Source organism: Larus michahellis, chromosome Z, assembly GCF_964199755.1.
Source record: "Larus michahellis chromosome Z, bLarMic1.1, whole genome shotgun sequence".
Classification (NCBI taxonomy): Eukaryota; Metazoa; Chordata; class Aves; order Charadriiformes; family Laridae; genus Larus; species Larus michahellis.
In genome coordinates, this window is record NC_133930.1 from 1,423,278 (window position 1) to 1,438,052 (window position 14,775).

Here is a 14,775-nt window from a genome sequence, read left to right on the forward strand (position 1 = left end):
AAAGGGGCCTTTAACCCCGGGGAGGTGCTGTGTGGGCACAGCAGGAGGGTTTCGACCCCCCTCCCCGGCCACATGGGCACATATGGCAGGGAACGTATGGCAGGGGATGTATAGCAGGAGATGTATGGCAGGGGATGTATGGCAGGGGATGTATAGCAGGGGATGGATGGCAGGTCACGTGTGGCAGGGGACATAAGGCAGAGGATGTATGGCAGGGGATGTATAGCAGGGGATGTATGGCAGGGGATGTATGGCAGGGGATGTATGGCAGGTCATGTGTGGCAGGGGACATAAGGCAGAGGATGTATGGCAGGGGATGTATGGCAGGGGACGTATGGCAGGTGACATACGGGTGTGCCGCACTGGGCTCTCCCCTGCCTGGGCAAAACCCCCCTCAGGTTCAAAATGTTGCTGGAAACAGAAAACTGAGTGCAGGCCGGTGCACTTGTGAGCGCTGTGAGACAGGGAGGGCGACAGTCCCAGGGGCTGGACTTGCCGGTCAAGACTTTCCTGTTTGTAACGGGCTTTATGGACCACTTCTGTCTTTGCTCGCCCGTCCTCCCTTTTACCTCCTCCCCCTTAGCCTGCTTCCCAGTATGTCTGTGCCTTTCGCCGCCATATTCCGCCAATGCTTTTCCTTCGAGCCCTCTTCTTCAGGCTGCTCCCCTTTTCCTTCAAGACACCCGCCGCGCCGTGCCTCGCTTTTACCTGGATTGACCCCATTTTCCCCCTTTTCTCCCTCCCGTTTCCCTCCCGCCCGGTCGGCACCGATCCCCCCAGCCGGGTGGGACACCCCGCCGCGCACCTTCTCCCGCCCCCCCGGTAGGAAAAGAGGAGTTCGGTGACAAACCCAAGAGGGAACAGCCGGCGCGGGGGCGTGGCCTCAGGTGAGGGCGTGGTCGGGGGGCGTGGCCTCAGGTGAGGGCGTGGCCGGGCGGGTGGGGGCCGCCGAGCCCCGGCAGCGGAGCGGGCAGCGGCGGGTGTCGGCGTGGGGGGGGCTCAGGGGCTGCCCGGGAGCGGCGGCGGCGGGGGGGAGCATGTCCGTCCCCTCTAAAGGTGAGTCTCGGCTCCGGCTGCGGGGGGGTGCGGGGGCAGCGGCGGCCGTTCTTCCCCCCGGGGCACCCAGAGAATCCCCGGTGGCACCCAAAGAGCCCCCTCGCCGGCCCCCGGTGGCACCCAAACCCCCCAGTGGTACCCAAAGAGCCCCCTCTCCAGCCCCCCACGGTGGCACCCAAAGAGCCCCCTCCCCAGCCCCTGGTGGCACCCAGAGAGGTCCCTTTCCGACCTCCTCCAGGGTGGAACCCAAAGAGCCCCCTTGCTGGCCCCCAGTGGCACTCAAAGAGCCCCTGGCGGCACCCAAAGAATCCCCTCCCTGGCCCCTGGTGGCGCCCAAAGAGTCCCCTCCCCAGCACCCAGTGGCACCCAAAGGGCCCCTTCCCAGTGGCACCCAGAGAGGTCCCTTTCCGACCTCCTCCCTGGTGGAACCCAAAGAGCCCCCTCGCTGGCCCCCAGTGGCACCCAAAGAAGCCCCTCCTGGGCCCCGCTGCGCTGGGGGCTGTTGGGGGACGGGTCCCATCCCCAAGTTTGGGGCCCAAGCTGCTGGGTCTCGCCGTCCTTTGCTGCCGGCTGGGACCCCAAGTGCTTTTTCAGCATTTCCCCCAACTTAGCAAACCCCAGGAAACCAAACCCTGACGGATCCCCGTCCCCCGGCGCTGCCTTTCACACCCCACCCCACCCCACCCCCCTCCGTGCTTTTAATAAAGCAAACCCCCATTTGCTTTATTTCTTGCCATTTATTTCTTTCCCGTATCCCTGCCCTCGCTAACGAGTCTGTGGAAAGAGAAAAGTGAATTATTCTTCACGGCTCGTGCACAGGTTGTTGCCGTTTGGATGAGCGAATGCCTCGTGGTTGAAAGTCTGGGGGTTGTCTGCAAAGTGTCCCCGCTGCTTATTTTGGGGTTTAATTGCGTGTTGTGCTGCCTGTCCCCGGTTATCTGATCTTTGCCCTCTCCTTCAGCTGCCTGCGGAAGCGCTTTTGTGCGGTGGGAGAGTATAAAAAAAGGTGTATTTGCCTGCGGAGGGACGGTCGTGTTTACGTGAACGTTCATGTATTCATAAAAACCGTTTTCCCAACATTTTTCCACCACTTGTGAGGACACCAGTACAAATAACCGCTTGTCTGGGGGTGCCCAGGCATTAAAAGGCGAATAAATTCTATATAAACTCCTGCTCAGCTGTGGAAGCAGTGCGGTATTTATTTACCTGGCTCTCCCTGGGGCGTGCACGGGGGTGGGGGGGAAACCCTGCAGAAACCTTGTGTTGGAGTTACAGCACTCAGCTGGAGGCTGTCATGGACTGACTTTATCTGACTCCTCCCGGTAATTGCAATTAAATGGATTAATTGCAACTGGAATTACTCCGGTGCAGCCCTGCCTTGGTTTCAGAGCTGGTCACACTGCCCAGCTTTAAGAGGTGTAGGGTAAATGCCTGGCTGTCGTGACTGCGGGTGAGCTGCCGTTGGTCCCTTTAAATTCGCAGGTGTCCCCCTTCAGCTGCCAGCCTGCCCTGGCTGTGACAATCCTGCCTGTCCCCTGCAGCCCACGCACCCGGGGGACCCATCTCTGCGGCACCTTCGGCTCTGCGGAACCTGTAAAAGGGTGGCCAAGGAGCCGCATCACTTTCTGGACAAGCAGAACCACTCGTTTCTACTGGAATGTTACTCAAAATAACGTTATTCTGAATAGTTTGGGCTGTTCCTTATGTAAAGCGAGGGTGGTGCTTTCCTGCTTGCTGTGTCCTGGATTTTCCCTCCTGGGAGCTTCCGAGCAAGCCGCCCATGGTAAGCAAAAGCGGAGAGATGCGCTCTTACAATTGTAAAAACAGAGCTTGAATATTCTGCGTTTGTCACCCCTGCGTTGGCAATCCCGGGCCCAGCAGAGAAAAGGCGGCGTGCCTCATGGGTCACCCAAAGGTGAGTGTTTATACAGGGCGGCAGCGGGATTTTTCGGCAAACGCTGAGCCTCTGAAATTGTGCCTTCTAGCGAGGAAAGTCCGTCAATAATAGATGAACTTGGCGCTTCTTGTTACGCTCGCTTCCCGAGCGGAGGGAGTGTTTGCGTGGCGCGGAGCTTCCTCCGGGGCCGATCGCTCTGTAGGGTGTTCCAGGGGTGCCAACCCCCTGAGCACCCATCCCCTGGGGGCTGGGGGGGGGTGGTGGTGCTGAGCTCGGGGTGATGGTTCTGCTGGCACCCCCTACCGCGAGGACAGAGGTGCCCAGAAGAGTGCTGGATCCATGAGCTCCAGCTGTGCATCCCTATGGGCAAGTCCAGCTGTGAGGCCCGGTGGGCTGCTGCCCTGCCGATAGTGGTTGCCCGGAGGAGTGCTGAGGTCCGTGAGCTCCAGCTGTGCATCCCTATGGGCAAGTCCAGCTGTGAGGCCCGGTGGGCTGCTGCCCTGCTGATGGTGGTTGCCCGGAGGAGTGCTGAGGTCCGTGAGCTCCAGCTGTGCACCCTGCTGGTGGTTTCCCAGCTGGGGAAGCAGGACCCTCCCAAGGACTTCTCCCACCCAGCGCAGAGCCAGTAGGTCAAGTTAGAGAGCTGGACTTGTTATCACTGGCTTCTCCTGGCTCAGCTGCTTCCGAGCTGGCAAACATTTCCATTCCAGGACTTATTCCCTGGGGGCGAGCGAGGTTTCAGCCTGGATTAGAATAGGCTGGAAGGAGAATTGATCCTGGGCTGCCTTTGTGTTGGGTGACTCAGGAGCTGCTGGGTGGAAACCAGCAGCCAGCAAGACAGAACAAACTTTGTTTAACCCCTTGCAGCGTTGGTGGGAACCGTCCTCTGTACCCGCGAAAAACCTCTTCTGTGCCACGGCTGGAAGCACCTGGGATTTCTGCTTTATCCCCCAGCCTGGATAAACTCTGCCACTGTGAAATCGGGGGATGACATTTGGAGGGAATGATTTTTTTTTTTGGCTTGAGGTCAAAGCCCTCGAAGGTTGTGCCTGGGTATCCAGCTCCTCCTTGCTTTTCAAGCAGAAGCCATGGTAGGAAAGGGAGCTCACTCTTGCGCAACCTGATTTTCCTCCTCTCTCCCATGTCCAGAATGGACGGGTCAGCTCCGTGATGGCCAGGGATGGGGCGTCTGCTGATGCTCCTGTATTTTAGAAAGTGGAGAAAAAGGAAAGCAATACGAGTTTTTATTTCAAATTTGTGAATCGCCTAAGAATTGGAGTCCTAGTAGCCCTGGGGCACTTAAAGCTCTTGTGTTAAATTTCTTCATAGTTAATTTCTAATTTAGCTTTCTGCTGTTGTCTGCCTGGGAGATGAGGTACTACTGAGATGTCCCTGGTGTGGGTGAGCTGCTGCCGATCCACCTGGGCAGTTGCGCAAAGCAGCTCTGTCCCACTCTCCGTGGGAACGGCATTCTTCCTCCAACACAGCAGTAAATGTTTCAAGTCGCCTAATTATATTTTATTAGAAAATGAGCCAGTTAAGAAATGTGCTAAATCATCCTGGGAGTGCTGCAATCCTCGGTGTTGGGATGACTCAGGGAACGGGAGGGTTTGGCCCGCGGCATCGGTGCTGCGCTGTTACTGAGCTGAACGGCGGGAGCCCCGAGACCTTGAACTTCAGTCTTTGAAAAATAAATTCATTTTTAAATGAAATATTATCGGAAATTATCTGTAAGCTTTGCAAAGCGCAACCACTCTCTGTCTTTTCCACTCTGAGCCCATCCACGCCCTCCAAGCTCCGTAAGTGGCTTTATTATCCCTCTGTGCTAACGTTAATTGGTTCCAGACCCTTCAAATGTGCTCGTTAAAAAATCAGCTTGTCTGATGTGCAGCCGGGATGGGGCTGGAAACCGGCGTCTTGAGATCCAGGCGCTGGGTTCAGAGCAACGCAGCTGACACTGGATGTCACCATTGCACAGCGCAAACCCAACCGAAGGGGCTCGGGACTTGATTCTCCCTGCGCAATATGGGGAGGAAAAAAAGCCTTATTTTTTGTTTCCCATCTATTCCCGCCCCCCCCCATAGTTTGTGGGTTTGTTTTTTTTTTTTTTCTGAGAGTTACGGTATCATTCAAGCTTTGTGCTGCTGCTGGCATCTAAGCAGGATGGGGATAATCCTCCTGAACCTGATTAAAACCAGTTCTGCTCTGGCGGAGTCACTGGGAACGTGGAGCCAAGCGTGGACTGAATTCCCTGGCGGAGGGAAGGTTTCTGTGCACAGGATAATTGAGTTTAGTTTATAGACGTCGCAGGTGGATGGTAAAAGTTTTGTTTCGTTCTTAAACTCCATGCCCGTGTGAGTTACTCACTTATTTTCTGCCTGGGAATCTCCGGCCATGTGTTTTCTGAAATAATATAGGATTGGGGTGCAGGTTGTTAGTAAAAAGTAATTGAAATCTTCAGTGAAAATAATGCGTGAAAGTATCTTTTCTATTAAAAAAAAAAAATCAGCTGTCTGAATTTTTTTTTTTTAAGTGGTCCTTAATGTTTGGTGCTTTAAGCTTGCAATGCCTGCTTGGCTCTGACACGTCCCTAAAGCTGAGCTGTGATGAAATGGGACGAAATAATGGGATTATTCTCCATCCTTGCGTAATGAAACAAGCCCCTCTCTCCTCTCGCTTGCGCAGAACAGCGGAACGCGCGGATAGTGATGACTACCCTGCTGCTCACGGAGCAAATAACACGAGAAGACCGCGGCTCGGAGGGAAACTACGTCCTTTATGGATCCTCGTGTTCCCAAATCACCGAGGAAGCCGAATACGTGAAAAAGGTATTTCTGCAGTTGTTGCTCTTCTCTTCCTTTCGTTGCCTCAGCAGGAAACAGGGGGAGGAAGACTAATAACGACTGAAAGAGAAACTTCTGACCTGCATGGCAATACGCACTTGGAAAACCTTCCGGGTTACGCATCGGTTCTAGAAATGCTGTTTGTGCCGGGGTAGTGACTTAATTATAGCCAACGCTGCCTTAGGTTGGGTTAAACCACTTTAAAACCGGTGAGGTTTTTCCAGCCCTCGTTTAGGACTGTTGCAAGAGACACCCGAGTGCGCGTCCCCACCCAACGTCACCGCTCTTGAGCGGCAGGGAGATGCGAGGAGGAGGAGGATGGAGGAGCCTGGCCGTGGGTAGCATTGGCACGGGGAAAGGCTCTGAGATGCTGCAGAGATAAAACGTGTCCCCAGTGGGAAGTGAAAGGGTGTCCGGTAGCGCAACTGATGAGCAGATTGATATTGGGCTAGTGGTTGTCCTGGGTCCATCAAAGGTTTATCAAAAATTGGCTGTCCTATGCAAAAAAGACGGGAAGATGGAAAAGAGCATGAATAAACGTATGGTTGGAGCTTCTTTGCTTGCTTTGCAGACAACGACAGTGACTAAATAGTTAGGAAGGGCAGGATGGACACATTATAGTTGAAAAACAATAAGAATAACATGAGATATGATGCATAAAAAAAATATATGTATCTAAGGGTGCTCTTCCACCTGCTAAACAGTTTGAACATTGTGCTGGTGGTGCAAGCTAGAACCTGCAAGTTTTTATTTGAAGACGTTTGTGATACAACATCGATGCTGAGCTGAGCTTTACGGCTGGGCTTGGTCCCTGGAAGCTCTGAAGCAGTGAGCAACCTGATCTGAAGCAGAAGTGTTGGTGTGGGGTACCTGGAGGACCAGCATGTCAGGAGGTGGAGGATGACCCATGGGACAGCAGATCCTGGGCCACAGAGATGCTGGGAGGGCTGGAGCCCCTCTGCTGGGAGGACAGGCTGAGAGAGCTGGGGGGGGTTCAGCCTGGAGAAGAGAAGGCTCCGCGGAGACCTTCCAGCCCCTGCCAGTCCCTCAAGGGGCTCCAGGAAAGCTGGGGAGGGACTCTGGATCAGGGAGGGGAGCCATGGGATGAGGGGGAATGGTTTTAAACTGGAAGAGGGGAGATTGAGATGAGATATTGGGAAGCAATTCTTTGGTGTGAGGGCGGTGAGCCCCTGGCCCAGGTTGCCCAGAGAAGCTGTGGCTGCCCCATCCCTGGAGGGGTTCAAGGCCAGGTTGGCCGGGGCTTGGAGCAACCTGGGCTGGTGGGAGGTGTCCCTGCCCAGGGCAGGGGGTGGCACTGGATGGGCTTTAAGGTCCCTTCTAACCCAAACCGTTCTATGATCCTGGAGGCATCAGTCAACAAACGGAGAGTGCCTTGGAGAGCACAATGTGCTGCAGTTTTGAGACGTATGAAATAGTCTTGAGTTGTTCCTTTCCTGAATGCCAGAGGAAATGCAGGAAGAATGGGCTTTAACGAATGCCTTTAATGTGTGTAATGACAGAGGAGATGACCTCAAAGTTGTGATTTAAGTTAAAAGAAAAAAGATTTCTTCATTCCCTTCATAATTACCTTCATGAACTTCCCAAATACTTGCTGTTCCTTTGAATCTGAAAATTTTGTGATGAATTCTTAAGCATCTCATCATACAAAATCATTTACATGACACTATTACGGAGAAAAAAGTACATGCTCTGGTGGTGACACCAGCTCATGGAGGGCCTGGGAAGCTGCTTGATGCTGAAACTACCGTGAATGGGTAGGACATGCCCTGCTGGTTTGGGTTTTTGTGTTTGGTTTTTTTTTTTAATAAGAGATATTGTGAGCAATGAGACTCACTTTAGTAGATCTGATATCTTATTTCTTTGCTTTAGCAGCAGAGCACGGTGATGATAATGTGAAAAGGCGGTTTTTCTGCATCCCAGTTGACCCTAAGAGAGCGCTGCAGAATGAGGGAGAGGAAGGATCAATGGGCTGCACGTGGCTAATTAAGAAATAATCGATCACAAAAAGTTCTTTTTTTAAAAAAAAATGCTTACTCCTTTCTCTGTTCTGTGCAGGAATGAGGTTGAAGAAAAGCCTCTGTAGTGAAAAGCAAGTGATTTATGGTTTGAACCCTTTAAAAAGTACAGACTGCCCTTTGTTTGTAGTAGTTTATTTTTAACAAATGAACTTGGTGTCGTGTACCAAAGCCGTATAAATGCCGGTGTGTTCTGGCAGAAATCGCACCGATGGCAGGTCGTGTTCCTTACACGGACCAGCTCTCAAACCTGCCGGGAGGCGAGCACTGAGCACATGTTTGTGAACGCCTCGGAGAGGGGAAAAGTGGTTTAAGCAACTTAAAACCCCTTTAAACAAGTGGTTTTGAGCAAAGAGGCAGCCCCTAGGAAGCAAAAAGATTTGGAAATGTGTCCAAACAATTAAAATATGCTGGAGCGAGAAGTAATTCGAAGGAAGTGTTGGACAACATTTACTCACGTGCGTTTCTGCGGCCTCGCCGACAATGCAATATGCTGCAATATTGTAAAAGCTGATTAATTTGTGGGATAACACTGTAGAGAGTGGAAGAGAGTTATTAATCGGAATCGCCATGCAAATGATTTCCGATGTAAAGCCCTGGCGAGCTGAACAAGCAGAACATTTTAATTCCAGCTCATCTGTGGAGGTGGAAGAATTGTGCTGGCTGCTGCCCGGGAGCAGCTCCGACCCCTTTCCCTGAGGAGCTGCCCCATGTGAGCCGGAGACGGGTCTTTATAAGAAGCCAGGTCTTTTAGAGTCAGTTTGATTACTCAAGCTGTTTTTCTATTATTGTAAAAATAATTTCCACCTGCATTTCCTTTAGCAGCATCCTCAAGTCTCGGGCAGTAGAGCGGAGTCCAAGAGCAGTGGCTGGAGCTGCAGTCCCGTTGCGAGGACGATGAAGGAGACGGAAGAGCAGCTGCTGCTGGTGAGCAGGGAGAACCAAGTGCTGAAGATCAAGGTGTGTTTGGGTGTTTTGGCTTGGTTTCTTTTTTAGAGTTTCAGCTGAATCTGTGTGCTTTGCAGCCCAGTTAGAGTCAGGTCTCAGCTGGTGCAGCCCAGTGCCTGCTCAGTGATCCCATGCCGCAGCCTTTCCTTTGGGAAAGGGGCAGATTCTGCTTCCCTTTCCCGGCTGCCTCAAACTCTCACGTTCCAGCGGGCAACAAAATTGATGTCAAAAATCTGCTTTTGGGGACACATCCCATTTGGGGCTAGTGAGGCAGCAGAGTCAGCTCTGTTGGGAGCTGACAACAGATGGATTTCCAAGCAGTTGGAAGTGCATCTCTCCTTTTAAACCATCAGCCTTTGTTTGTGCTGGGGGGGTGTGTCTCAATACTGAGTAAATCCGCCTTTATTTGGAAACTAAAATACCTGTCAGATATCGCCCACAGGTGTTTAGGATTCCTTCTTTTTTTTTTTTTTTTTAAGGGTAAATACTGGAATTTGATCTTGTAGAGATGGCTGGTTTTTTCAGCATGCGGTTAGAACATCACTTTTTTTTCAAAGCACAATATATATGTGCTGGACGATTACTCTTTCTAGCTGGAAGCCACGAGAGAGGCAGGTATCCAGGCTCTCAGATCCGCCTCCCAGAAACTCTACGAGAATTACCAGACTCGCTCAGGAGAACTGAAAAAAAGCCAGGAGAATGAGAAGCAGCAAATACAGGTACAAATCTCCCCAATGCGTGGCCATGAACATCCTGTTCTGTATCAAAATATTTACCCGGGCTTTTTCTCTCCGTGCTGCAGACTCAGCCTAGGAGCTACTGAGTCTCTTCTGCTAGCACAGTGGGGAAGATAAATAAGAAAATTAAAATTTTTTTGGTTTTATTCCCAATTCTTGGAATTGGATTGGTAGAGGTGGCTCGAAATTCCTTGAGCCTCATCTCTGTCCATCCGCTGCGTTCACCGGCTCCCAGCCCGCCCGCGTTAATGCCCTTCTTGATCCCAGGCCTACAATCTCCAACAAGAAGAGAAGCTCCGGCAAAGCTCGGAAGATGCCAACCGCCTTGCTGAAGGCCTCAGGGAAAAATGTACCTGCATCGAGGAGATGGAGAAGCGCGTGCAAAGGATGGAGGAGGTATGTCTGCCCGCTCCTCGTGTCTGTCCCTCCGGCGCCGGGAGCTGGCCCAAGTGGGGAACCCGCTCTGGGAATGCCGACACTTGGGAAGAGGAGTTAATTGCTTTCAGGGTTTGGGGCATGCTAGCTGTTGGAACTGGGGCTCAAAAGGACCAAATTGAGAACCTTTAGCCCTAACTAGAAATTAAACATGCAATTTGAGCTCTCTCGCTTATTTCAGAACTTCTTAAAACCTGTAGAGCATCACGGAGGAGGAGTCTTAATTTGTAGCTATTAATGATGTCTACTCCTGAAGAGTTGCTCTTTCACCTTCCCCCATCGCTGTACTTTGACACGAAGACGTAGCCAACCTAGCACTAAAAACTGCTCCTTAACTCTCAGAAAAATGCCACTGTAAGCATCCAAAATCCTGGGCAGGCGAATGACTGCTGTAGCAATCTGACAGCTGCCCGCACAGAAACTTGCAGAAATTTTCTCCTCCTTTACTGTGAATTTTCTTCGGTGGCTTTAGTTGAGTTGGAAGACGCAGTGGCTCCGTGCATGGTATTTTCTCCCGTACGCGCTTGTTAGGGGTGGGTATTTCTCCTCTAGAAGCACCACCTTAAAATCTAAGTTTTTCCTGTCCTGGGATTACTGTAAAGATGGGGTCAATGAATCTACTTCCATCCTGATCACAGGCAGGTAATCTCTCTGATACTAAGAGGTTTGTCATCAGTTTTGTTCGGATTTTTCCCTCTCCGGACAAGGTTTTGAGAGGTGGATGTAGCAGTAATGTGGTATCCCCTGGACCCTGGGCATGGAGTCCCACAAGACCCAAGAATTTTTGCTAATTAATTAAAGAAGCGCTATTTTAACAGAGTTTGGACTTTTCTCATGGTAAATCAGTACTGTCACCTCTTTGGGATTTGACTCTGAGAGGTCAGACTGGTTTGTAGCTCCAGCTGATGTTGCTGTAGGTTGATGTGTCTAGTTATTGCTGAATTTTGTCTGTTTTCAGACACTAAGTGGAATTATTGAATGTACAGCCAAACATCTCTTGCTCAGCAAATGGTAGGAATTGTAATACAACTTTTATATAACTTTGTTTCCTTAGGAAAAGAAAACTCTGCTGGAGAAGAAGATGTCATTTGAAAAGATGCTTCAACAGATGATGTCAAGGAACGAAGACGGCAAACGGTGATTAAATGCATGTGATAAAGTGTGTTTTATTTCTTTCTGGGGGATTATTTCACATAGAATATGAGACAATCGCTTGCTCAAGTTCCTTCTGGGAGTAAAATTATTCATGATGAAAGCAACTGGTTCAAAACCTAATTTATTGTGATTGCTTGAAGAAGCCAAGATAGATATGTTGATGTCCTACAGCTCTTAGATGTGGATTCTGCTCAAATTCCTAGTACTTTTCCTTCCACCTTGCATGCACCAATTGCTTCCCATTCTTGATTCTCAACGTGGAGCCGATGCTGCTTTGGTGATATTGTGCATGCAGTAGGTAAGGCAATAGCCTTCATTATTTATTAATTTACTTATCAGTAGCTAATAAGGGTGGTCCTACCAGGCAAAATATGTCTCAAACTACGGTTTTATTTGTTCTGATCAATAAGGAAGCCTTTATATGTATGAACGACAACCATGTATCCTCAGGAACATTCCTGCCAAGACTGGGAACAGAAACGTCCAAGCTCTTGAGCCGACCCTGAGGTGGGATGGCAAAGCGATGGGTCAGCGATCCCTAGGGATTGAACCAGGGGTGCTGTGCTCTTGCCTGCAGGTGCCTGGATCTCCAGAGGCAGATTTCCACCCTGCAGGAGCAGATCAGCCACCTGCAGTGCGTGATCCAGGCGCAGCATCACAGCCTGCGAGGCATCATACAAGAGGTGAGGCTGGTGCGGCTGGGAAAAGAACTGGGAGATGCTGGGCTCATCTTAAGTGTGTGTGCTGGGGAGGAGCAGCTTGCTCATCACACAGTGCCTGGTTTTGTGGCCCCTGCATTCAGACATCTGTATGCATTCAACATTGGGGCTGTTGGTTGACAAGAAGCTCAACATGGGCCGGCAACGTGCGCTGGCTCAGCCCAGAAACCCCCCGCAGCCTGGGCTGCACCCCCAGCAGCGTGGGCAGCAGGGCGAGGGGGGGGATTCTGCCCCTCTGCTCCGCTCGGGGGAGACCCCCCTGCAGTGCTGCCTCCAGCTCTGGGGCACCAACAGCAGAAGGACACGGAGCTGTTGGAGCGGGGCCAGAGGAGGCCCCGGAGATGCTGGGAGGGCTGGAGCCCCTCTGCTGGGAGGACAGGCTGAGAGAGCTGGGGGGGTTCAGCCTGGAGAAGAGAAGGCTCCGGGGAGACCTTCCAGCCCCTGCCAGTCCCTCAAGGGGCTCCAGGAAAGCTGGGGAGGGACTCTGGAGCAGGGAGGGGAGCCATGGGACGAGGGGGAACGGTTTTAAACTGGAAGAGGGGAGATTGAGATGAGATATTAGGAAGAAATTCTTTGCTGTGAGGGTGGTGAGCCCCTGGCCCAGGTTGCCCAGAGAAGCTGAAACGCACCCTGCGGCTGGTTTCACATGAAGGCCGCTCCCACGAGCGAAGCCAGCAGGCTGACAACCTCGAAAGGCTGCAACAACATTTAAAGCCATCAGCCTGCTTCCCAAAGTGACAATATAACATCAGCTCTTTTACTTACAGACTGCTTTTGTGTGTCTGAACTCCTGCTGTACTCCCCTTGCCCCGCAGAGCGCCCGTCTTTTCCCAAGCAGATAGGGGAAGGTCCCGCATGAATTCGCTTTCATAATCCGGTTTCTGTGCATATGCCAACAAGAGTAGACTTGTTATGCTAAGGAAAACGTGATACTGTATGCTAAGAAATTGTTTTATAAATCAGTTTATCAATTATTTTGAGTTCTTCTATGGTAAAAGAATAGGGACTTGAATGGTCTGCAATTCCCCTGGGACAATGAGATGTTTAACTCTGTGGTTTTGTTAAACACAGAGACGTTTTTGATGTATAAAGGTTTGTAATCTCTTACAAACTTTATTTCCTAACTCTCAGGCAGAGGAACTGAATAACGAACTCAGAAGCCAAGATAAAAAAATCGAAAACCTGACAGAGAAGCTGACTACACTGGAAGCACAGGTAGAGTCCGAAAGTAAAAAGGTATATTGAAGGGAGAGAACAAAATTAGTTCTCTACAGTTGGCGGGCCCTTCACACCGCTGGGCTTGTGGGTGGTATTTCTTTGCACTGCATCTTTCACTCGGTTTTAAAAAAAAAAACAAACAACCCCTAAAACCCACAAAAAAATCCCTCCAGCCACCCAAAAAACCTTTCTGGAGGAGGGGCAGGTCCTAGGTAGCATCTAGGCTTGTCTCCTGCCTGCTACGTTATGCTGAGAGGGGTTTATTTTATATTTTTCCTTGCAGAATAAAGAACTGAAAGACAGAGTGGAGTTCTGGTCTGGCCAGCCCAAGGCTAAAGTTTCCAAAGCTGTCTGGACAGAGTGAGTACCTTCAGAGGTTCCGCGGGGCACGGGGACGGCTGAGCCCGTAGCTCTTGCAGGCGACCTCTGGTGTCCCCACAGGGCTTTGAGTGCGTGGAGTCAGGCCTTGCTGGGAGGAACCAAACTTCATCCTGCAGTGAAAAGGGGAGGAAAAACACAAGCTCTGCTTCAAACTCGGTAGCTGGTGGGGTGATGGTGGTAGCCCAAGTCCTGACTCCGAGGCAGCCATCCAACTCAGAGGGGGCGTGCTCAGCACATCAACCAAGGGCACCTGCAGAACCCTGGACATCCATTCAGGATGAACTGGGAGCTTTTCCTGGGGGATACAGTCCTTTGCTGGAGTAGATCTGGATACCAGTTTCTGCTCTCAGCTCCTCCATATCCAGGGCCATAGTTAGAAAGCTCTGACTTATTTCGTATACGGTTGTGGTGGGTTTAAGCCTGGCTCAGGCAGGTGAGGGCGTCTGAGTGATCTCCACCCTCTTGTTCTTCACTCTGCAGTGCCCCGCGAGACTCTGGAGCTTTTGGAGCATCCCCTTACCTGATGCTGAGCAGGCTGAGGAAGCAAGAGAGCTAAAGGAACCACTGGATATTTGTCTCCTACCTTTGTCAGAAGGATTTTTTCTGTCTGTTGCAACCCGTAACTCCTACAGCCTCTTTGTTACTGCAAAGCACCTTCAGCACACGCTGCCTCTCTACAACACGTGCTGCAGAGCTGCGCTTGAACGGATAAAGCTGGAAAGAAGGCAAGAGCTGATGAGAGGGGTGGTGAGCTCAGCCCGGATGGCAAAGGCAGCCCCAGCCATGCCTGGGGGATGTTGCGTGGCCGGATCCTCTCTGCCAGACCTGCCCTGGTGCGGGCAGCGGCAGACACCTGCCTGCACAAAGGGACTGCAGCAGAGACTCAGCTTAATGTGACTCTCATTTAGGTAAGATTATGAAATAAACCTTTGGCTACCTGGCACACCGTTACAGTTGCCGCTTCCCCACCTGGGGGTGTAGCGCAGGGGGGAGGTGAAGCGGTGGTCCTGCCCTTTCAGGCCTTCCACCCGGCGGGCACAGCATGTTTTAGGCGTAGCAGCACTGTAATGTCACGTCGTCCTCGGGCAAGGAGCGAGCAGTTCCCTTTCTGGGTTAACCCGGCTCTTGCTTTCCTGAAAAAATTCCCATGGCAAATATTAAGTTTTCTGCCCACGTCAGTGGGCGTGTGAAGTTCCTCCTTGAGCCTTCCCTCTGGCTGATATCCCTTTTGCAGGGGGAGGGCTGGTTTTTCACCCCTCTACCCTGGGAGAGGTGCTGTGGTGGTCAGCAATCTCCCAGTTTGAGAGATGTGGCACACCTTGGGAGCTAAATGGTGTCCCCAGGGGAGTG

General features: G+C 51.5%; 1 protein-coding gene across 3 annotated transcripts; it reads left to right on the top strand.

Annotated features, from left to right (window-relative positions):
- The first annotated feature begins 997 nt into the window (after positions 1–997).
- Positions 998–14,362, top strand: CCDC68 (coiled-coil domain containing 68). Of its 3 annotated transcripts, none has more exons than XM_074569323.1 (10): positions 998–1,056; positions 5,639–5,781; positions 8,655–8,792; positions 9,374–9,499; positions 9,785–9,913; positions 11,007–11,089; positions 11,685–11,790; positions 12,958–13,041; positions 13,328–13,404; positions 13,906–14,046. In XM_074569323.1, the coding sequence occupies exons 1-10, from the start codon at positions 1,038–1,040 to the stop codon at positions 13,979–13,981; spliced, it is 981 nt and encodes a 326-aa protein (XP_074425424.1). In that variant the 5' UTR covers positions 998–1,037; the 3' UTR covers positions 13,982–14,046. The 3 variants fall into 3 exon arrangements, with proteins under 3 accessions (XP_074425424.1, XP_074425425.1, XP_074425426.1); XM_074569324.1 differs by having other exon boundaries at positions 8,658–8,792; XM_074569325.1 differs by lacking the exon at positions 998–1,056 and adding an exon at positions 2,806–2,971 and having other exon boundaries at positions 13,906–14,362.
- Positions 14,363–14,775: the final 413 nt, after the last annotated feature.